Here is a 23099-nt window from a genome sequence, read left to right on the forward strand (position 1 = left end):
GTTGATTGCATTGCGAGCTGTGTTCCCAATAAAGCAGGGTCCCCCTCCCTGCACATCCCCCACAGGCACGACCCAGCAGAGCCAGGCTTCGGGGGGCCAGAGAGCAGGGGGGCCAGCCTCAGACCCAACATTCAGGGACACCAACTTCCCTCATTTGGGGGCACCAGAGCCCTGGCATGGGGCACCAAAAACCTTTTCCAACCTTGGTGACAAAACACCTAGGGCCAGCCCTTGCTCACCAACCCCTGTACCAGCAGAGTAGCGAGGGACTGAATAGGCCTCAGAAACCAAACCCTCCTTTCAGCATTGGCCCCACAGGGCAGGCATGGAGTCCTCCAGCTTGTGAGGGGAGAATGCATCCCAACTGTCCTTTCAGCACTACAGCTCAGCTGCTCCAAGCAACACCAGTGCTGGAGCCTCCCCATTACCTGGGAGCAGTACAGGAGCTCAGGCACATAGCACCACCTCATTGCACTCCCCACAAATGCATAGCACCACCTCCACACTCCTTCAGCTCCACCCCATTGCATCTTTCCTCACAGCTCCCAATGCACCAACCCAATCCCCACCCCAATGCACTCCTCCCCACATGCACTAATTTGTTCATTTCACTGCAAATTTTACTTGCAAAAGGCATTTGTACAGAGCTTCAGAAATTTACATTTTGGGCTCCCAGCCCCACTCAGAGATTGGCCCCACAGGAGACTGGAGATGTGTCCCGCTATGTGCACTCTCAAATCCCCCCCCAGGTGGCTGGAGACATGTCCCCTTTACTCCCACTCACAGATCCCCCTTCCTGGGGGGTGCCCAACTCACAGATACCTCTCAATCCCTATTTGAGGCTTTGTCACTCCACAACCTTCCGCAGATAGGCACTCAGGTGGGGGAGCACCTTCCAGTTGTCAGTGCGAATGGTGACACGTGCTGCCCCCTGGATCCCCTGTGCCTGCAGCAGCACATGGTAGTGGGGTGGCAGGGCAATGGCAATCTTGTAGGTGCCCGGCTCCTCTGCCACTACGTAGCTGGCAAAGTGAGCCTGCACCAGGACACCCAGGGGCTGTTGGGTGGTGGGCCAGCAAAAGAGGCTCTCAGCGCAGTCACCTGACCCATCTGGGCACAGGGAGGACCAGAGGGTGTCAAAGAGGTGGCGCCGGCTCTCACAGTCCCAATTCACAGGCAGTGCCAGAGGCAGGAAGATGTCCGGAAAGGCCACCTGCAGTGGTTCTAGCTGGCTGCAATAGGTGAGGCCGGTTTGCGTGGTGTACAAGGCGCTCACTGCCAGCTCGGTGGGGTAGGGGCAGCGGGGCTGCAGGTGAAGTGTGAGGACGGGTGATGGGCGGGTGGTAGAGAGGCAGGGCACGCACACGTCAGGCACTGGCTCATAGAAGTTGTCAGAGCGCTCGAAGCGCAGCAGGAGGCAGAAGAGTCGCTCAGGTGAGGACCCTGTGTGGAGCAGCCGGTATGTCAGGCTGAGCCGGGCTGGAGAATGCAGCTCCAGGAGCTGTCGGCAGCAGTCCTTCACCTCCTGAGCATCAGCAGGGCACGGCTGGAAGGCTGGCACTGGTACCAGGGTGGGCTTGGCTGGGGCCTCGCGCTGCAGCTGAAGCAGGGGTTGCGGAGCTGGGTGCACGGTTAGCGCGGCAGCGAAGTTCTCGCTATCTGCCATGATGGAGGAGGAGAGAGTCCGGGCTTTGAGGCGCCCCCCAGGTGCCAGCACTGCCCCCAGCTTGTCCCCGGACAGGCACGACAGGAGTGTGTAGTAGAAGCGAGCCCGATCCTGCACATCCACATCTGGGTAGCTCAGTGAGACGTCTTGGAGCAGCTCAGCCAGCTGGCACCCCATGGCAGGTGGAGGCTGGTGCTGCAGCAGGTTGCGGCAGACGCTCAGCAAAGCCTGGCCAATGTGCCAATCTCCCAGCTGTCCAGCACCTGCCAGCCGCACCAGGCGCTGCAGGAACCCAAGTGTGCTGCCCTGCGGGACCCCACTCTCCTTTGCCACCCGGGCCAACAGCTTGAGGTGCCAGCCCAGCTCCTGCTCCCAGGGTGGCAGCAGCGGCATGCCCACAGTCAGCTCCTGCAGGGCCTTGCTCAAGGATGCGGGCCAGGCTGGGTCATCCAGCACTGCCTGGGTCTCATTGAGCAGGTTTATGAGGTTGGGGGCCAGGGAGCAGCGCTGGCGATACAGCCCCACCAGGGTGCCCGTCAGCTCTGCCATAAGCTGTGGCCTTGAGCCAAAGTAGCGGGCAAAGAGGTAGGCGGCTCGGAAGAAGAGCCCAGTGGCTTCACATCCACCTTTGCCTGCCACGGTGTCTGCCAGTGCCAGGACATGCTCAAAGATATACCCAACACCCCGCTCAGCCTCGGGGCCCTGGTTTTCCAGGCACACCAGACTCAGCAGGTTGAGGCGTGCCAGCATGGTGCCCGGGTCGTTGAAGAGTGAGGGGAAGAGGCAGGAGGCCAGGCGGGGTGTGAGCAGGACGGGCAGCCCCTCTTCAGAGCCCGAGCCCAGCGGGCGGTTCTCGGGGAAGTGCAGCAGGCAGTCAAGGTAGAAGAGTTTGAGGGGCGAGGGCAGTGAGGGATGCTGGGCCATGCCCACCAGGCGGCGCAGGAGGAAGGCCTCGTCCTCGGCTGTGAAGAGGCTATCGGTGAAAAGCCCTTTGAGCTGCAGGCTGGCGTGCAGCAGTGCCACGTGGGCTGTGCCAAACAACCGCACCAGCTGCGCCTTGAAGATGGCAGGTGACTGGGTGCGGATCACGCACAACACCTGGGCCAGATGCCACAGAAGCTGGCCCTGGGCAGGTGGGGTCAGCAGATAGGAGTCATCCAGCAGCTGGGACAGCACCGACTTCAGCTCCTTGGTCTCGGCCGGGGTGGGCAGCAGCAGCAGGCGGTCAATGGAGGCTGGAGACACTGCCCCGGCATTCCCCACCGCCTCCCAAGCCAGCCCCTCGTTGCCAGCCAGCAATTCACTGAGAGTCCCCTCGCCCCGGCGGGCCAGCAGCAGCACGGCATTGCGCAGGGCCAGGCTGTATAGCAGCGTATAGCCCTGGTGGACAGGCGTGAGCTCCTGCTGCTGCATGGAGCGCAGCGAGTCCAACCGCCGGGAGAACAGGCCGGGGTAGCAGCACTCCAGCTCCCTCAGACTCTCGCAGGCGGCCGCCCGCACCCCGCGGTCACCCGGCCCCTGCCGCTGGTCGTTGAGGTCCGAGGCCAGGTGCAGCAGCAGAGAGAGGTAGTCACGGGAGGCCTGGGAGCCCTCCCCAAAGGCCTCAGTGGAGATCAACACAGTCCCCACCACCACCAGCAAGTGGCGCCGCAGCCAGGACAGCTTGGGTGAGTGGGGCAGCTGGGCAAAGTTAGCCAGGAGAGAGCCAGCCACCTGCTCACCCACCTCGGGGTCTGGGCACAGCAGGGTGGGGAACTCCAGCAGAAGGGTCAGCATGGAGACCTGCAACAGAGAGAGAGAAAGAGAGAGGAGTGCAGTCAGGGGGCTGCCACTATGGGCTGCGATGCACAGAGGCGGCACCACCACGAGATAGAACGGGAAAGCCACTGACAGAACCCAGGAGTCTTGACTCTCATGCCCCTGCTCTAGTCCTTGCCAGAGCCAGGGATAGAAGCTAGGTGTCCTGACTCCCAGCCCCACTGCTCTAAGTACTAGACCCTACTCACCTCCCAAAGCCAAAGAGACAACCCAGGAGTCCCCCACAGCTTTAACCACTAAACCCCACTCCATTCCTCCTTCAAAGCTGAAGATAAAACCCAGGAGTTGCTGTATAAATTTGCTTTAGCCCATTACACCTCTCCCCGAGCCAAGAATAGAACCCAGGCGTCCTGCCCAACCCCACGTACCTTGGTTTGCTCACTGATCCTCTCGCTACTCAGGTCCTGCAGCAACTCAGCCAGGAAGGTATCATCACTCCCGCGGGCCAGAAGGAAGGCTGTGGGGCCTGCTCGGAAGGTTGTTATAAGCTGGGTCCAGCTCTCCCCACTCCGCACACTCATGGCAACCCCTGGGAGGGACCGCCTGGGTGGGAGAGAGAAGCTGTTAGAGCAAAAGAGTGTCCCACACGAGAGCCACAAGCTGCTAGTCTCGCTCAAGCCCTGCCCCCGAGGTGGCAACACTGGACAGGGATCTTTGTATAAGCAGCCCCCACACCCCACCTCAGTGGTGGCGACATCTCAGTGCCTGTAATAATGGGATTATTGAACTGAGAATCAGGACTATCTCTGTGGGCCAGGCTGCTACTAACCCAGTTTTAATCCTGGGGAAATTAAGGCAGCAAGAAAATGGGGCAAGTAGCAATCCCAGGAAAAGGGGCTGGAGGGGCCCTGTGGAACACCGATTGAGGCCAGGGACGAGGGGTTTCGGTAAGAGCGAGCGGGGGCTGGGGGCGGGCAGCGTGTTCAGAAGATTCAGAGTCCTGGAGAACAGACTACGGCTGGGGAACGGGCCCACGCACGGGAGTGTAGGTAATGGGGGGGGTCCATGGCCCCACGCAGGGGAGTGTGGGCAATGGGGGAGGGGTCCATGTTGGCCCCACGCAAGGCAGTGTGGGTAACAGAGAATATGGCGGTGCTGGGTCGGGGCCCCACGGGATTGTGGGTGATACAAGTGGGAAGTGTTGGGGCAATAGCTGGGTGGAGGGGTTGTGGGTAACGGGGGCGGTGGGACTTCCTAGCGGGCTATGGTGGGGCCGGGGGGGTCCTCAATGCGGCAGCCTGAGATGGCCCCAAGAGGGCCCAGGGAATCCCCGCCCCGAAGGAAGGACGGGACGCACCCCCTACTCGGCCCCCTCCACGGGGGAACCCCCGGGCATCCCCCTGAGTCCCAGCCCGGCCCGCTCACCGCCCGACGCAGCAGCCGCCTCGGCCCCCGCCCTTCCTGCTTCCCCGTCAGCCGCTAGATAGGGCCAGAACCGCTCGGCTGGGCGGTAGTCCCCAGCATGTCCTCTCGTCACTGCCCGGCCCCTCCCCCGGGTATCCCCCTCCCCGCGTCACGGCCTGGCCCCTCCCCCCGGGGTATCCCCCCCTGCCTTCCTGCCCCGCCGCCTCACTACCCCCCGTATCCTCCTCCCCCGAGTCACCGTCCCCTCCTCCCCCGAGTCACTGCCCGGCCCCTTCCCCTGCCTCGCTGCTCTGGGTATACCCCTTCGCCCCGCAACATTGCCGTCCCCCAGCCGGAGCAACCCCTCTCCTCTCTGTCGCTGCCTGCTCCGCCCCCCCTCCCCGACCAATGGGCCCATCCAGCCAGGGATTCCTCTCACCCTCAAGGACTATCACCCCACATCACCCCATCCGCTCAGGATCCTCGTCAGTTTCAGGGCACTGGGTGGAGGGATATCAGGGGGCTGCAAATCCAAGCTGGGGGGCACTGGCAGTGGCAGAGCTGGTCGGTGGGAAGCCCAGGATTGGATTAGCAAGGGATTGAGGGGCACAGGCAGAGCTGTTGGGGAGCCCAGGGCTGAGTTAGCAGGAGGTTGGGGTTGAGGGTGACAGGCAGGGCTGGCCTATGGGATGGAGCAGGGAGGAGTGGCAGGGCTCTGTCTCCAGAGCATCTAACGGAGGAGGCGATGGCTGAGTCCTGGCTCTGTTGCCCTGGAGGTCTGGGATGAGGGGGCAGAAGCAGGTGCTGACTTGCTTCAGTTTCGTTGTGTAACCTCTGAGTAACAGTCTCATTAAACCACCCCCACCTGAGCCACACCAGAGACCTCAGCTAACAGGGTTGCAGGTAACTAGGGGCTGAGTGGTGCTCCCTAACCTGCTATCACAGCCTGGCCCCCCTAATCTCTGCTAATGCCACTCAATCCCAACCCACAGCCTCTTGCTATCCCAGCTCTGGATTCCCCCCCCCCCCAGCTCTGCCAAGGCCCCAAAATCCTGGCCTGAAGCCCCCCACTGTCCCTGGGACCCCTTGACCCCATGCATAGATTTGTGGGGCCAAAGAAGACACACATGGAGGCAGATTGTGCCCCACTGAGCCTAGGGCATGACATGGGTTGGGCAGATGGGGCAAAGAGGCACAGGGCAGCTCGTATCTTCTGTTCTTCTCCCCACTCCTCCATCCCCCTCATTATTTCACGCACTTGCCCTGATACAACTCCTACCCTCTGCCTCCCCCCTCAGCCAGCAGCCATGGCACTGCTGGGTTGGAGATACCCTCTTGGCCTGGGGCTCAGGCACTGCCAGTAATCAGAGCCTTGGGAGGTCCAGATCCCCCAGCACTGGGATTTGGGGATGAGGAGAGGGAGTTACTTGCTCGGGAAGGCTGGGATAGGTTGGAGTGTAGGCGGGCGGCGAAACTTAACTGTATGGCAGCGGGAACGGGGCCTGCCTGGGGCACAGGGAGAGGCCCCCACGTGGAGCCGGGAGCTTCCTGCTCCCCTAGCCAGGCGCGGGGGCGAGAAGGGAGGAACCCAGCGGCAGGAGGAGCAGCAAGGCCTGGGGTTAAGGGGGCCAGAGTCAAAAATCCTGGTTTCTCTTTATGGCCCTGGGAAGGCAAGGGGGGCTAGTGGCTAGCGCAGGGTACTTCACTCCAGTGCCCAGACAAATTCCACCTCTGCTGTTTATAGCTTGTCTCAATAAACCCTGCAGTTTCAATCGCATACAAAATTATTTTTCACTTCCTGTCCAAAACTGTTATGTGGTGTTACTGTGACTTGTTAAACAGCCCCTGTGCCCCACCCCCGAGGTGGCTGCATCTCAGCACTGGGCAGGGGATGAAAAGCACTAGTGGTATATATTAAACATGGTGCTATTCGGTGTCTCTGGGTAGCCTCTCAGAGACGCCATCCCCAGGAGGAGATGGGGAAATTGAGGCAAGGAGCGGGAAGAATCACCAGTGAGTCAGTGGTAGAGCTAGGGACAGCCCCCCCCCCCCCCCACAGGCTCCGGCCGCACCCCTCCCGTCCACATCCAGACTGGTTTCCCCGCGTCTGCCCCATCCCTGCCACGAGACTCATTCCCCCCTGGGGCTGAGGCTGGGACGCGTCCCAAAACCAGGAACTAGCCAGGTCGAAACTCCAGCTGGGATTTTGGGAGCACCCCAACCCAGAGAGCCTGGCTGGGAGCCAGGACACCTGGGTTCTATCCCTGGTTCTGGGAGTAAAGTCTAGTGGTCTGGGAGCCAGGACACCTGGGTTCTTTTATTTGCAGCTGTGGGAGGGGAGGGGAGCCTAGTGGTTATGGGGGCTGGGAGTGAGAACTGGGTTGTATCCCGAGTGCTGGCTCCGAGGAAGTGGTGGTGCCTCAGTTTCCCTGTGTGAGTGGTTTTGACGCTGCTTCACCTGTGCATTAATTAGCCAAGTTCTTTGAAGGCATGTTATAGACGCAGGCTATGTGCTGCAGTGCACGGGCTGCCAGTGCCACGAGCCTGGGCAGTGCCCAGCCCAGCTCATCATCACCAGCCTCACAGCTAGGTGCCCACATTTGCCAATGAAACCGCCCAGCCAGGAGAATCCCCTCAATGGAGTGAGGGGAAACCAAGGCATGGAATTCAGGGGTTCTGCCTCACAACCCCGCCCCCTTTGTTCTGACCTCACTCCCCTCCAGGAGCAGGGCTAAACCCCAGGAGGCCTCGCTCCCCCTGTAACCACTAGATACGCTGCCATCCCAGAATTCCTGTTTGTCATCTTCTCCTCCCTGAGGTTATTCACCCGGGTATTTGGTTGAACCCGTTGGGCTGGCACCACCTGCCTGGCCCTGGGTGTTTCCCACATCCAAGACATGCTGACATCCGCTTTGCCTGTGGGCTGGGGCTCAGGAGGCAGCGGGAGCCCTGCCTATGCTGGGATGCCTGGAGATGGCAGGCTAAGCAGGACTGGTTTCAGTTGGGAAGGGAGGGGAGACCACTAAGGAGCTGCAGGGAGTGGGTAGCGGGTGCTCTCCCTTCTCAGTCACCGCTGGCCCTAGTGGTCAACTGCAGTGCGAAGGGGCGCTGTGCTGCAGGGAGTGTGGTGGAGGGCTCATTAGGGGTACCCTCCTCTCACAGCCAGTGATGACCCCAATGCCCCAGTGCAGCACCAGGGGCGAGCTCAGTAGAGAGGGTGCTCTCCACTTCATGGGGGGGGGGGGGGGGTGCTGTCCCTTTTCCTGTGATTCACTGATTCGAGTGAGATGTAAAACCATGACCCTGCCCCATTTATGGTTGTTAAATTATCAACTCCTGGCATTTTCCCTACATGCTGGGGTGTGAACTGCAGTGTCCTGGCCAAACCCCTGCTCTGTTGACTTGGTTCTGCCTCTCCGTGCCCCAATTTCAGACTGAACCTGGACCACCTCTCTCCCCCGACCTGCCCCCAGCTGCCAGTGCCGTGTAGCGTTGCTGTGTGCTGTTACACTCCACCACTCCAGTGCGTTCCACCCCAGGGCTGGCCGCATTGCAGCTGTAGGTGAGGTGATCTCTGCCCCTCTCTGGCGTGTAATGGGACAGGGCCACTAGAGGAAACATAGGCAGGATAATTATATGTTTCAGGCCTCAAGCTTTTCCTTGGTACTAGTCGTGAGCAGGGCTGGACAGATAATTAATGGGTCCATACCTTCCCCGCCCAGATAAGGGGCACATATTCTGGGCCTGTTGCTCCAATCCAGGTTGGGAGGAGGAGAGAATGGGGTCTTTCCCCTCTAGGGGGCACCAGTTCCCATCCAGCTCCAAGTTGGTAAGGGAGAGGCCGTGTCCCATCCCCCACCCCTCTGAGCCAACCAGTCCCCACATCCTGGACCTGGATTTGAGCCAGCAGCCCTTGAAGAAGTTCCTGTGTTCCGCTCCCAGGTTTATGTGTGTCAAGGCCTGGCTTGCGGGACTCCTGGCCCCAGGAATGTGCTGCGTGTGCCAGGACAGGAGCATCTTGGCCGACAGGTGCCAAGCCGGCTGCAATTAAGGTTCTTTGGAGCTGGGCCTAGTGGGGCCCGTGGCTCTCGTCCCCGCTCCCCCCGCACCCGCCAGGCGTTGGCTTCCAGCATCCGCCCGACGCTCCGGCTCTCCTGAGCAGCAGGTGAATCACAAACAGTTCCTTCCCCCTCCCAGGCTGGGGAATCTGCTGGGCTGCACGAAGCAGCCGCTTGGGGAGGCAGGGGACACATGGTTAGAAGGGCCTATATGGGATTAAGTGCTGTGATGGGTGGGTCATGGCTAAACCTCCTCACTACCCCCTGCTTCTCCCACTCTCCTCCCAGAGCTGGGATCAGAACCCAGGGGTACTGGCTCCCAGCCTCCCTGTTCTAGCCCAATTAACCCCACTCCCTCCTAGGGCAAGGAATAGAACCCAGGAGTCCTGAGCCTCAGCCCCCTCTGTTCTACCACAGGGCCCCACTCTCTTCCCAGAGCTAGGGATAGAGCCCAGGAGCCCTGGCTCCCAGCCTTCCCCGTTCTAACTCTCCCCCAAAGCCTCTCAAAATGCCACCCCAAATTCCCCCACAATCCCTTGCTCACCACAACCACTCACCTCAGAGCATCTCATCCCCCAGTCCCATATATTCCCCCGCAAAACACCCCTCCCCTCACACCCTTCCCTCAAAATCCCCCCTCCAACACATTCAAACTCAGTGCTTTGGAGACCTGGGCTGCACCTGTTTCTGGGGTCTGTGCTTCTATTTCCACGCAGGAGGGGGAGAACTGCTGGGGGTGCGAGTGCGGGATCTGAACTCTGAACATCCTGCGTGTTAAAATTTGCTCCATGGACCTTTGCAGATGCCCTCGCTATGCGTGTGTCTCAGTGAAGGAATTCATTCATACTTAGTCCTGCCGTGAGTGCCAGGGCCTGGCCTAGATGACCTCCCTTCCAGTCCTACGAGTCTATGATTCCTGCCAAGTTGCTTTTCCGGCCTGGCTAAGTGCAGCCTGGCTAACCTCTATCCTGCGAACCCACGCCGTGCTGACATTCCCTTCTAACGCAACCAGTACCACCCCGCTGACTTGTCCCTTGAAACAGGAGCAGACACCTCCAGATGAAGCTGAGCTGCACCCCGGAATAAACAGCACAGCTTCTCCTTCCCACCCCTTCCCCTGGGGCTCTTGGGACTAACATCTACGGTTGGCTGCAGGAGCCCATCGTGAGACAGCTGAGGCCTGATTCCCAGGGCCTCAGTGCCCCACAATAGAGGGGGTGGATTTTGCACAGGGATCCATAGCACAGTGAGGTCTAATTTTGGGGGGATTGTCATAAGAGACGGGGGCGCAGAGCCCTGTGGAAAGATCTCAGCAGCTTAGTTCCATGCCTAAAGGAGAGGGGAGCAAGGTGGAGTTATGGGAGCTCGGTGCTGCTAGTGATCAGGTGCAAGGTGTCCCCAGTCGGGCAGCCATGAAGCCAGGACTCCTCCTTGATTCTGCCAGCTCCTATGCATGGGCTGTGCCAGCCGCTGAGAGATAGGCTTGGGGTCCTGGGGACCACCCAGCGAGATGTGGGCCTGGTAGTTGATGGAAAATCTCAGAGTGGGGCAGTGGGTCCTTGCACCTACGTGGGTGCATTAATGCAGCCCTACTAGTGCAGGTGTTTTTTACACCAGACCACACTCATGCAAACCACCTTGGCACATGCACACTAGAGGGTTGCACTAGTGCAGTACCTCCATCACCAGGCCAATACAGTGTAAGTTGCTGTTCACACCAGTCCAGTGTTGTGTTCATTGGGGGGTGATACGGTGGGGGAGGAGCGACAGTGGTTTAAAACAACTGAAGTGTGGCCAAGTCCTTATGGCCAATCACTGACCTGAACCAAGAAAATACCTTTCCTGGTGTTAAATTCAATGGCGCCAAGATCCAGCAGTTTGGGTCAACCTGGGTTGGACGGATCGGCACTCAGGAGCACAGCGTGTTCACTGCACCCCCTGCGCCCTCCCGCTGCACTCCCCCAGGAGTGTGTGTTCACGCCCCTGTTCAACCCGCTGCCCCAAGCGGCTCCCTCTTCGGAAACGCTGAACCTTCAAGAAAACAAGGGGGGGCGCCCCCAGCTGTGGGTGTCACACAATCTCCTCCTGGCAGGGAACCGGTTGGGCAGGTAGCGCACAGGTGGGTGACACCGTTATTTCCAAACGCATGCGCCATCCCCACCCCCTCCTTCAAAAACAAACTCGCTAATGAGCTCAGCGCAGGTACAGTTCTTTCCCCTTCCCGATCCGATCTGTCCCTCCGGATCGGAGCCCGCAAAAGTCCTGGCTCTCTCGGCAGGGAGGCAGTTATTGGAGAACCCCGGGAGCCTGCCTGCTCCTTAGCCCGCCCCGGTTGCTTCCCCCGCCACTTCCGCGGCTGTACCTGCTGGGAGGCTGAAACTGACCAGAGCGCAGTCTGCGCGCGAACGAACGGCGCTGGGTGAAACCGACCAGGACCCAACGGTCCATCCCCAGAACGCTGCGGGCCTGGCTTGTTGCAACGTTCCATCCTTAGAACGTGGAGGAAACTTTGTTCGCTGCTCTTCTTGCAACTTCACATACTCCCTGGAAATCCCTCTCGCTGCTGATTTATTGTTTTATTTTTATTTTATTTGAAAGGAAAAGTTGGGGGAAAGTTTTCCCCTGTTTTTATGCTAAGAGGGAGAAGTCTTGTATTTATTTATTGATCTGTTTAAGAATCCCAGGCAATTTAATTGATCTCAGAGATGCCTCGGGCTTTCTTAGTGAAAAAATCCTGTGTGTCTGTGGGCAAGAGGAACTGGAGTGAATTGCCTGATGAAGAGAGAGGAGAGATTTATGTACCAGGTGAGTCTGACTGAAGGAAGGGTGCTAGATCTGTGCAGATACTTATCTGCCCCCCAACACCTGCTATCTGAGCACCTCACAACCCTCAAGGGAGACAGGACAAGGCAATCATTCCCATTGCTCAGAAAGGGAAACTGAAGCACCCAGAGGCTAAGTGACTCCCCATGGTCCCACCGGGGGGTGTCTGTGGCAGAGAGGGAATTTAACTCAAGTCTGCCAAGTTCTAGGCAAGAGCCCGAACCACTAGACCAGCCTTCCTTGCTGGAGATTAGAGCTCTTAGAAATATTGCCATTAATGCTTGTGGATGGCACACGGTCCCTATTTCCGAATCGTGCCTGCTGCTGGGGTGGCAAGTCACCTGTTCCAAACTCCGCACAGGAGGCTGGGGGACAGCAGCGCTGGGGAAAGAGGGGAAGTGGCTTGGGCTGGAGGGAGTGGGGCTCGCCACACAAAGCAATGGCACTGCCCTGACATACAGCTCCAGGCCGGCTGGAAGGGGGGGGGGGGGAGGGGGGCAAGGAGTCCGTGCTCCCTTTCTGCACGGAAGGGTCTGCAACGGTTTCTTGGTGGCGGGAGTCGGATTCCAGGAGGGTGACCTTTGGACTCAGCTCATTTCCTTAACTGATCTGCGGATGAGAGCCCGTGTGTGTGTCTAGGGACCGGAGCCAGGATCCCCACAGGGACCCACCAGGGTTTCCAATCAGCGTTTTTTGGACACTGCTCTTCCCCTGGGAATCTTTGCCAGGCCAGCCTCCAGCTTCTTCATTTTCTTCCCTGGCCATTCAGTCGGGGGACCCCAGCCGGGTGGCTGCTCAGGCAGTGGGGGAAGCGCAGTTCTGCAGAACTCCAGCGGCCATGCTAGGGAAGTGGCTTTTAATGTTTAAACTCCCTCTTGGGATTAGCTTGTTTGTTAGCGGAGGGGCTGGGAGGTGCGTGGGGATGCTGGCTCCCAGCGGTGAGGGGGGAGGGCCTGGCAGTGCAGCAAACTGGCGAGTCAGGATAGGAACACCAGAACTAATTATATCCCAGAGTCCTGGCTCCTTCTAACCACTAGACCTCACTCCCCTCTTTGAGCTGAGAACAGAATCCAGGGGTCCGGACTCCCCCACACCCCACTAAACCCTACTTCCTTCACAGAGCTGGGAATGAGACTAGAAGTCAGGACTCCTGGGTTTACTCTGCTCAAGTCACTAGCAATCCCTGCCATAGCGTTAATTCTAAGGGATGTTTTGCCAGCTATTACATTGTAAAGCACGAGGCTGGTGCTGTGATTAGGGCACTAGCATAGGACTTGGGAGATGTGGGTTCAATTCCTTGCTCTGCCCCAGACTCCCCCTGTGATATTGGGCAAGTCACTTAGCTTCCCTGTGCCTCTGTTTCCCCATCTGTAAAATGGGGACGATAGCACTTAAGGTGCATGTGGGGGAGATTCTAGACAGTGTGGCATCCAGGTACCTCAGTGCTGGTGGGCAGACTGGTACTGGGAGAGCATTTTTCTTCTGGAGGCTATTGAAATATCTTTGAGCTGTGAGTGCAGGGTGCTGGCCGAATGCGCCAGTGAGCGGAGCTTTAGAAACCAGTTTAATGTTTTTTTTAATTGAATGGTCTCAAAGTTTGACTGAATGGAGTTTAAAAAAAAAAATCTTACGCAAGCAAAGAAATCCTAGGTTGGGCCTGTTCTAACTGTTCAACCTGTCTAGGATCCAGACAGACCTTAAACTCAAAGGCTGGAGAACATGAGCTCAAGCCTCTGGCTGGAAGGTAATCTGGTCTAACTTCTCAAAAAGAAGGTTGAGAGGTAACTTGGTAACAGAGCAAATAGTGTACTGAAGAGCCTTTAATCTAGCTGCAAGAGGCAGAACAAGAACCAATGGGTGGGTAAAGCCAGACACATTCAAGTGAGAAAGGAGGCCCCAGCTGTTTAAGTGTGAGGGTGATTAACATTGGAACAAATGGCCAAGGTAAGAGGTGGCATCTCCATCTCTTGGAGAAGCCTAGATGCCTTTTGGGAACATGCTTTAGTCAAACACAAGTGACTGAGCTCAGTGCAGGGGGACTAGATGGTCTAAAGGTCCCTTTAAATCTATGGCTGTTGAGGTTATCCCAATTTTACAGACAGAGGACTGAGGCACAGGGTAGAATCATAGAATATCAGGGTCCAACGGGTCCTCAGGAGGTCATCTAGTCCAGCCCCCTGCTCAAAGCAGGACCAATCCCCAGACAGATTTTTGCCCCAGATCTCTAAATGTCCCCCTTAAGGATTGAGCTCATAACCCTAGGTTTAGCAGGCCAATGCTCAAACCATTGAGCTATCCCTCCCCAGAGCTGGGCATAGAGGCCCCAAGGGCTGCTGGAGATGATCAGAGTAAGAGGACCTGTAAATCTGATGGTGGGAGGGGAATCAGGGCTGCTGAGCAAGGACCCCCAATGAAATCAACGGGACGCTGAGTACCTGGCTCATGACCCACCCTGCAGCACGCAGGGAGTGTGTATTAGCACCCTGCCTGGGAGTGCCTGGCCCTGGAGTCTGTAATTAGCTGGTAATTAATACCCGGATGCTGTATGAGTAGCTGTCTGTGGATTCCAACCTGCTGATTCCTGGCAGAACCTGGCGTCCGTCTGGGTCATTAACTAATCCAAAGAGGCCTGATTTCAGTTAGATGCTCCCCCCGCCCCGTCCTCAGGGCCAGTGCGAGATCTTTGTCGCATGTCAGAGGGAAAACGGAGAGACAATGAGGGGAAAGAAATTAACCCTTTCTTCCAGAGCTGGCATAGAAGCCAGGAGTCCTGAGTCCCAGCTCTATCCACTACTCCCTCTCAGTATTGTTCACTTCTCCCTTGACAGATTACTAACTCACTGATTGGCTGGTCCTGGTTCCCTTTAACCCTGTCTCCTCCCCCTGATGGGTCAAGCTTTGCTGCCCCCTCTGATCAGATAAGCCTCTCAGCCCTACTTTGGGGTCTCCCTTCAAATTGGCACCATCCCTTGGAGCCAATGGCTTAAATATCCACCAGTGCAGGTTAGACACTTGCAGAGGGGGCTGGGAGCTGGGACTCCTGGGTTCTATCCCAGCTCTGGGAGTGGAGGGAGGGCTGAATCCTGGTCCTACCTTTGCCTCTGTGAATTCTGGCATGGCTAAATCAGGCTGTGATATGATTGGGAGGCTCAAGGGAGGGCATTAGAAATGTGGGTCCCAGTGACTCCGTTAGCACAGCAGGTGTAGGGGGAAGTGCTGCTCCTGGAAGCTGTCTCTGCATGCGAAACTCCTCCCATCTCCTATGTGCTCAGCAAAGCAGCTGTGTGGGACCAGCTGATCTGGCATTGGGACTAAGGACACCTGGGTTCTATTCCCAGCTCTGTCACGGACCCTGAGCATGGGCCTTTCCCTCTCTGGGCCTCAGTTTCCCTCCCACCCTTTGACTCTTTACACTGTGAGCTCTTGAGAGCAGGGACTGTCTCTCACTATCTGTGGGAGCGATCAGATGGCAGCCAGGGCCATGGAGGCCCCTGCATGTCACTGGCTCTGGGGGCCAAGTGCATCCCATATCTGACCTGGTGCTCCTGGTCCATGCTCCTATGGGGCAGGGGAGGTGGATCCCAGCATCAGTTCCTGGGGAATTTCCTGGGGGGAGCAGTGTTGTCTGCCGCCTATATTTCTGGTCTTCTCCTTGTCTTAAGCCCTGGCCACGGCTTTCCAAGTCACAGCAAGGGAGGGGCTGATCCCCTCTCCTCACTGTTACTGTGTGAACAACACTAGATTCTCATCCCACCCCACCCCAAGGCAGAAATAGCACATGAGACCCAGGAGTCCTTGCTGACTCCTAGCCTAGCTATCAGGGGATAGCTCAGTGGTTTGAGTGTTGGCCTCCTAAACCCAGGGTTGTGAGTTCAATTCTTGAGGGGGCTATTTAGGGATCTGGGGCAAAAATCTGTCTGAGGATTAGTCCTGCTTTCAGCAGGGGGTTGGACTAGATGACCTCCTGAGGTCCTTTCTAGCTCTGATGTTCTGTGACCTCTGCTCTCCCAGAGTCAGTGGTAGAATATTGTGTCAATATTCTGCAAGGGTAAATGGGACAACCCAGGCAGTTATAGGCCTGTCAGCCTGATGTCAATCCTGGGCAAGATAAGGGAGTGACTGATACAGGGCTCTATTAATAAAGAATGAAAGGAGGGTGAGATAATGAATGCCAATTAACCTGGGTTTATGGAGAATAGATCCTGTCAAATGAACTTGATATCTCTTTTGGTGGGATTGAAAGTTTGGTTGACAAAGGCCATAGTGGTGATGTAATAGATGTAGATTTCTGTAAAGCATTTGATTGGGTGTCATGATAGTGTGAGTAAAAAAAACTAGAATGATACCAGATCAATACGGCCAATGAAATGGATTGACAATGGGTTAAGTGATAGGACCCAAAGTGTAACAGTAAAGAGGGACTCAGCAGTGAGCAGGTGTTTCTAGTTTCCCACTAAGATTGGTTCTTGGTGTTGTGCTTTTTAACATTTATCAAAGACCTCAAAGAAAACAAAAAACCATTCCTTAATGACGCTTGCGCATGACAGACGGAGAGGGGGAGCGGGGAATAATGAAGAGGACAAGTCACTGCTACAGAGCAATCTGGATCACTTCATAAGCTGGCACCCGTAAACAATATACATTTCAACAGAGCCAAATATAAACGTATACAGCTAGGAACCAAGACTGCAGCCATACTTACAGGAGAGGGGACTCTATGCTGGGGACCAGTGACTCTGAAAAAGGTTTGGGAGAAGGGTGTCCTGGTGGATAATCAGCTGAACATGAGCTCTCAGTGCAACGCTGGGGCTAAAAGGGCTAATGCAACCCCTGGCTGTATAAACAAGGGAAGCTCACATAGGATTAGGCAGGTTCTGTTACCTCTCTATGTGGCACTGGTGTGACCACTGCTGGAATCCTGTGCCCCGTTCTGGTGGCCACAATGCAAGAAGGATGTTGATAAATTGGAGAGGGCTCAGAGAAGAGCCACCAGAATGATTAACAAATTGGAAAACATGCCTCGTAGTGAGAGACTCAAGGAGCTCAGTCTATTTAGCTCAACACAGTAAAGGTTAAGGAATGACTTGATCCCAGTATATAACTACCTACGGGGGAAGAGAAAATATTTAATAAGGGTCTCCTCAATCTAGCAATGGTCTAACAAGATCCAATGGCTGGAAATTGAGGCTGGAAAGATTCAGATGGGAAATAAGGAGCAAATTGGTACCCGTGAGGGTAATTAACCGTTGGAACAACAGACCAAAGGCTGGGGTGGATTCTCCATCACTGGCCATTTTTAAATCAAGACTGGCTGGCTTTCTCGATCTGCTCAAGTTCAGCCCGGCTTTCACACAGGTCCTAGGGCTTCCTTACGCTACACAGGAGGTCAGACTAGGTGATCCCAGCGGTTCCTTGTGGCCTTGGAATCTATTTACACACACAGGCCCTGATCCTGCAAACAGGCTCCCAAGGAGGTTGGAGCAGCCCTGTCCTTGGGGGTTTAAGACTGGCTTGGACAAACACCTGTCTGGGATGGTTGGGGTTTCCTTGGTCCTGCCTCAGCAGGGGCTGATGGACTAGGTGATGCCTCAAGGTCAGCCCCACATTTCTTGTGTGCTTCGCTATCCTCTGATGGCTATTTGGACCTTGTTGCGCTTGGTGCTGTACAACCCGGTACAGTCATTGCCCCCAGGGGCATACGTAGTAGGATGTAATTGTTCAGTGGCAGACAAACGTAGAAGGAAGACCTCTGGCTTTATATATGACCCCCCTGCGAAAGTCTCCAGGAACGGCCCCCGGCTCTAGCAACTTTAGAGGAGGGGTCAGAATTTCAAGCCATTGTGTTGCGAGCTGGTGGGGAAACGCTGCAGAACGACTTGAGAAAATGCAGAACTTCCCATGGCAGAGGTCCAGATAATCCCCCTCTCTCTCCCATAGCAGCACCAGATCTGCTTTCATTCAGCCAGGAATTAATACAGGGAAGCTCTATGGCCTGGGTACTACAGTAAGTCAGACTAGGTGATCACACTGGGCTTTCCTGGCCTTGGTATCTATTAATTCACTGAAGCTTCATGTGAAGATGATGCACAGGCTCCAGCCAGTACAGAAAGCAGCTGCCTCCCTTTTCCATAGCTCGGGTCTGTGCTTGAGTCTCTCCACCGGCTCCCGGCTCACTCCTGGTGTCAGTTTAAAGCCTTGGTCCTAATTTTCAAAGCAATTAGGGGATCATGCCCCAGCTGCATCAAAGCCCATATTTGATCTATAAACCGCAGTGAGTGCTGCACTCCTTGGGGATGTGCAGATCCCATCACCCAGCGTGAAGATGAGCTAGGGACAAAGTGTTCTCTAGGGAGAGGACCCAGCCATGCAACGGTCCTTCAGAGACCAGGCTAGCCCAGAGTCTGACCAGCTCTAGGAAACCCTGTAAAGCCTTCCTCTCCAGCACCAGATAAAAGGGACCTCCTGCGCCATTGTGTCCAGGCCCTGCTATCACAGCCACCCACCCCCTTGACAGACATGCATCCAGCTCCATCCTCAGCTGGGTTGGGCTCTCAGTGTTGGTAAGTGCAAAGCAATGCACACTGGAAAACATAATCCCAACTATCCACACAAAATGGTGAGGTCTAAATTAGCTGCTACCACTCAGGGCAAGAGATCTTGGTGTCACTGCGGGTAGTTCCCTGAAAACATCTGCTCAAGGGACAGTGGGAGTCAAAAATGCTCAGAGAATGTTAGGACCCATTAGAAAAGGGCGAGGTAATAAGACAGAAAATGTCATAATCCCACTATAGAAAGCCATGGGACGCCTACCCCTTGAATCCTGTATGCCGTTCTGCTCACCCCCAACTCAAAAAAGAGAAGTTGGAATTGAAAAAGGTACAGTGAAGGGCAATGAAACTGATGAGGGGGATAGAGCAGCTTTCCTATGAGGAGAGATTAAAAAGATGGTGTTTGTTCACTTTAGAAAAGAGATAACTAAGGGGGGATGTGATAGAGGTCTATAAAATCATGAATTATTTACTCCTTCCCATAACACAAGGACCAGGGATCACCCAATGAAAGTATCAGGCAGCAGGTTTAAAATAAAAGTAGACCGTATTTCTTTACACAATATACAGTCAGCCTATGGAACTCATTGCCAGGGGATGTTGTGAAGGCCAAAAGTATAACTGGGTTCAAAAAAGAATTAGGTAAATTCCTGGAGGACAGGTCCATCAATGGCTATCAGCCAAGATGGTCAGGGACGCAGCCCTATGCTCTTGGTGTCCCTAGTCTCCGACTGCCAGAAGCTGGAACTGGATGACAGGGGATGGATCACTCGAAATTGCCCTGTTTTGTTCATTCCCACGGAAGCATCTGGAATGGTCCACTATCAGAGACAGGATACGGGGCTAGATGGACCAATGGTCTGACCCAGTGTGGCCATTCTTGTGTTATTTATTTTGCCTCTACTCTTCCTATGGGGAGGCTGTTCCAGAACATCTCGCCTCTGATGGGTAGAAACCTTCTTCTTATCTCCAGCCTCAACTGATTCCTGCCCAGTTTATCCTCATTTGCTCTTGTGCCAACACTGTCCTTTAGCTTCAGTAGACCTTCTCCCTCCCCCCATATTTATAGACACAACCAGATCCCTGCTCAGCCTTTGCCTGGCCAGGATTAACAGGCCCAGCCTTTCAGTGTCCTCTCCCCTGATCAGCCTGGGAGCCCTTCTCTGCACCGGGCTAGTTTGGATCCCTTGTTCCTGAACACGGGTGACCAGAACTGCGCATGGTGTTCCCACTGAACTCTTCCCATTGGCTCGGCCAGGGGCATTAATGCTTCCCTATCGCCACTGGAAATCCCTCACCGGATCCAGCCTAGGCTCTTTGATGGAGCCTTTCTGCTCTCAGTGACACTCACAATTTGATCATCCCTTTCCCCATGCAGGGTTCTGACCCTGTAAAGGGAGAAGGGCCAGAGACTCCATGGAGTCCACTAAGGACCTTTGTGTTGCTATTGGTTTCCTGTGGAAGGTGCCGGGATGCTATGGTGATGGGCTGCAGGATAAAAGCCTTGGACAGGTGGGGGGCTGGACCCTGTGAGGCAGGGGAGAGGTATTGAGGCTGTTCTGCTGTGGAGGAGAGTGCTGGGGTGACTGGCTAGATGGACTAGTTCTACCCCCCCCCCCGCCTCCCTAGCTGGCCCAGGGGCAGGTGACACCCAGGTGGAAACGCTCAATTAACCGCCTGGGCTGGGCCGGACTTTCCAATAACATCTCGGGGAACCGGTTCCAGGGGCTTGTTTACTGCAGTGCTAGGCAATGGGGTACAGGGAGGTTCCCCTTTCGGGGGCATTGCCTCCAGTCTGGGTGGGGAAAAGGATATGGGAGCCCTTCTCCTCTGGGGGGTGCTGGCTTTGATCCATCGCAGAGCTGGGGGACTGGCTGGCTCGGGGGGTGGGGACTGGGTATCTGTGGGGGGTTCCTCCTGTGTTGCCATGGCCCTGGCCCGGTTCCCCCCTCTCTCCAGGCTGCCAGGGTGCACCCCTCCCCAGTCCATGGCTGCTCCGTTTCTGGTGGCGGGGTGGCGGGGGAGTGTGAACAAGCCAATGGCTGTCCCAAGGGGGTGACTCCACTTGGCGCCTCTTTCACCTGGTTCCATTCTGATCGGTGGGGGGAGGGGAGAGGGAAGACAGTGAACACTGGGGGTGAGGGTGTGGTGGCGAGCCTGCCAGGGAAGGGGGATCCCCTGGAAACTCCCCATTGCGAGGGCATCACCCCCCTGTTGCATGCAGTGTGGGTCAGGTGGATGATGGGTGAGGCCCGCTGGGGGGCTTGCAAGCTCATGGGGCCGTGTGGAGCCCAGGTGGCTCATCTCCCATATGGCCCTGGAGGGACGGGCCTGATTCCCACCCTCCATTGCCTGTACCCCCCAACATAGATCTTAGGGAGCAAAGCCCTGCTATAACTCTCCCTTCTGCTTTCTCCTAGTCTGCCTGGGGGGCTGTGCCCTGGGCAAGGACTTGGAGCCCTCGGTGGCTGAAGCCCCCTCGTATCCGATGCCCCTGGACCTGACCCTGCGAGATCCGAGCTACACGGCTGCCCAGCTCCCTGGGGAGGTGCCCCCAGCTGGGCAGCACAATGGGTTCCCACGGCCCAAAATGAAGGTATGGACTGGGGACCAGGGGAGTTGGGGGCTCTTCCGGGCTAAGGGTAAATAGGGACCCCGTGTGGCCCATCTGGGCTGTGCAGGTTGGTTGCCCAGAGGAACCTCAGCTTCCTTCTGTCCCAGTCCTGAGCTCCTCGCCCACACAGCTTTGCCGATGCCCCTCAATCCTGACACCCAGCTCCCCTCCTGTCCCATGGTGCTGGGGGGCAGAGACTGTGGGGGGGGGGGTTGGGGAGGAGACTGGAGGATCTGGTGCTTAGGATGGCTCCCTAGGGCTGCAGGCAGTGGTGGGGTGTCTCTGAGCCTGGGGGAGGAGACAGAGCCTCATCACTGGGCACCGCCCTCCTTGTGTTCCATGTCTGACAGCTCCATCCCCGCCCCCGGCAGGTGACGTTGGGCGCGGGGCCGGGCGAGCTGTTCTCCTGCCCCGTGTGCCAGAAGGGCTTCAGCTACCAGCGCATGCTCAACCGGCACCTCAAGTGCCACAGCGAGGTCAAGCGCCACCTGTGCCCCTACTGCGGGAAGGGCTTCAACGACACCTTCGACCTCAAACGCCACGTCCGCACCCACACAGGTGAGAGCCCTGCCTCCGCCAGCCCCACCCCCGCGCCCACACAGGTGAGAGCCCTGCCTCCGCCAGCCCCACCCCCGCGCCCACACAGGTGAGAGCCCTGCTCCCCCCAGCCCTGCCCAAGCACCTGCACAGGTGAGATTCCCCCTGCTGGGACACACACACCCTGCCCCAGCACCTGCATAGGTGAGAGCTCCCCTGCTGGGACACGCTCCCCCCCAGCCCTGCCCCAGCACCTGCACAGGTGAGAGCTCCCCTGCTGGGACACGCCCCCCCCCAGCCCTGCCCCAGCACCTGCACAGGTGAGCCCTGGCTACAGGCCTCACCCATTAGCCCTACATGTAGGATTCTGGGGGATTTCTTAAACTCTCTCCACTCTCTGCACTGGTAGAACGAACGGGCCCCTGGCGCTGGGATTGGGGGTTGCTGTGTCTGTCTGTGTGCACACACCTGGGGGGTTACTGGGTTTCTGGGCAGTGGGGGCTCTTGTGGGGCTGGATCTGTGCAGGCGGGAGTCAGGGGGGCTAGGTCCCCAGGGACGAAGGGAGACGTGAGGGGTGAATGTGCACAGGGAGTGCTAACCCTTTGTCCTCCTCCCCCTGCTGCAGGCGTGCGCCCGTACAAGTGCCACCTGTGCGACAAGGCCTTCACGCAGCGCTGCTCGCTGGAGTCGCACCTGAAGAAGATCCACGGGGTGCAGCAGCGCTACGCCTACAAGGAGCGGCGGGCCAAGCTCTACGTGTGCGAGGAGTGCGGCTGCACGGCCGACAGCCAGGAGGGCCACCTGCTCCATCTGCGGGAGCAGCACCCCGACAGCCCCTTGCTGCGCAAGGCCTCGCGCAAGACGGCTGCCTCCCTGCACAGTGCCCTCCCCACGCTGCTGCAAAGCAGCCCGCGTCTGTGAGATGTCGCCCCCTGCAGGGCACCCAGTGCCTGGGAGACAGTGCCCCCTGGGGGCTGGGCAGGGCCCTATCCAGCACTGAGCCCCTGGGAGACAGTGCCCCTGGTGGGCACCCGACACTGGGGCAGGACCAGTGACTGAGCCCTGCTGCCTGGAGACTGGACACTGCCTGCTCCCTCCCAGCAGTGCCCTGGGACGTGGGCAGCACGTGGCAAATGCTCCAAAGAAGCCCCCACCCCCTGTGGAGAAGTCCCCAATGCTCCTCCCCCCTCGAGGGGCAGACAGCTATCCACAGGGCACTGACTTTGCACTGCTCCTTTCCCGAAGCCTTGGGGGAGATGCGGGCATCTGTGGGCCGTGTCCAGTCCCCCGTAGGCTCTGCCCACAGGCTGGGCAGACAGGATTTTTTACCATTGTGCTTTTCTGAGGGGGCTGGGCAGCAGGAGTCATGTGCCCCCCCCCCATCTCAACCTTGGTGCCATCCCCGTCCATCCCCCACGCCACACACACTCAGGAAGAAGCCAGGGGTGGCTCCATTCCCTGCCCCCACCAATCCCATCAGGACCATTCTGCTCTGGATTTCCCAGTCCCCCTTGGCCCCATCCCCTGCTGTTCCTGTGTGAAGAGAGGTTTGCTCCTGGGCTGTTGCTGCTGCTTTGGGGAAGGTGTTTACATTACAAATCCCAGCTGTCCCCACTCTGGGAGTCTCCGGGGCTGACAGGAGACCTGTGCTGGGGGGCCTGAGAATGCCTGGGAAGGGGGCAAGGCTCAT

The 23099-nt window shown here is 57.2% G+C and overlaps 2 protein-coding genes across 3 annotated transcripts; one reads left to right on the top strand and one right to left on the bottom strand.

Annotated features, from left to right (window-relative positions):
* Window positions 1-602: 602 nt before the first annotated feature.
* Window positions 603-4969, bottom strand: AP5B1 (adaptor related protein complex 5 subunit beta 1). Of its 2 annotated transcripts, XM_034777456.1 has the most exons (3): window positions 4850-4969; window positions 3853-4027; window positions 603-3448 (listed from the first exon to the last, which is right to left on the bottom strand). In XM_034777456.1, the coding sequence occupies exons 2-3, from the start codon at window positions 4003-4005 to the stop codon at window positions 848-850; spliced, it is 2754 nt and encodes a 917-aa protein (XP_034633347.1). In that variant the 5' UTR covers window positions 4006-4027; window positions 4850-4969; the 3' UTR covers window positions 603-847. The 2 variants fall into 2 exon arrangements, with proteins under 2 accessions (XP_034633347.1, XP_034633348.1); XM_034777457.1 differs by lacking the exon at window positions 4850-4969 and having other exon boundaries at window positions 3853-4360.
* Window positions 4970-11591: 6622 nt separating this feature from the next.
* Window positions 11592-22370, top strand: OVOL1 (ovo like transcriptional repressor 1). The gene is made up of 4 exons (XM_034777473.1): window positions 11592-11691; window positions 20678-20853; window positions 21243-21429; window positions 22035-22370. The coding sequence occupies exons 1-4, from the start codon at window positions 11592-11594 to the stop codon at window positions 22328-22330; spliced, it is 759 nt and encodes a 252-aa protein (XP_034633364.1). The 3' UTR covers window positions 22331-22370.
* The last annotated feature ends 729 nt before the right edge of the window (window positions 22371-23099 follow it).

This window comes from Trachemys scripta, chromosome 7, assembly GCF_013100865.1.
Source record: "Trachemys scripta elegans isolate TJP31775 chromosome 7, CAS_Tse_1.0, whole genome shotgun sequence".
In the NCBI taxonomy this organism is placed as follows: Eukaryota; Metazoa; Chordata; order Testudines; family Emydidae; genus Trachemys; species Trachemys scripta.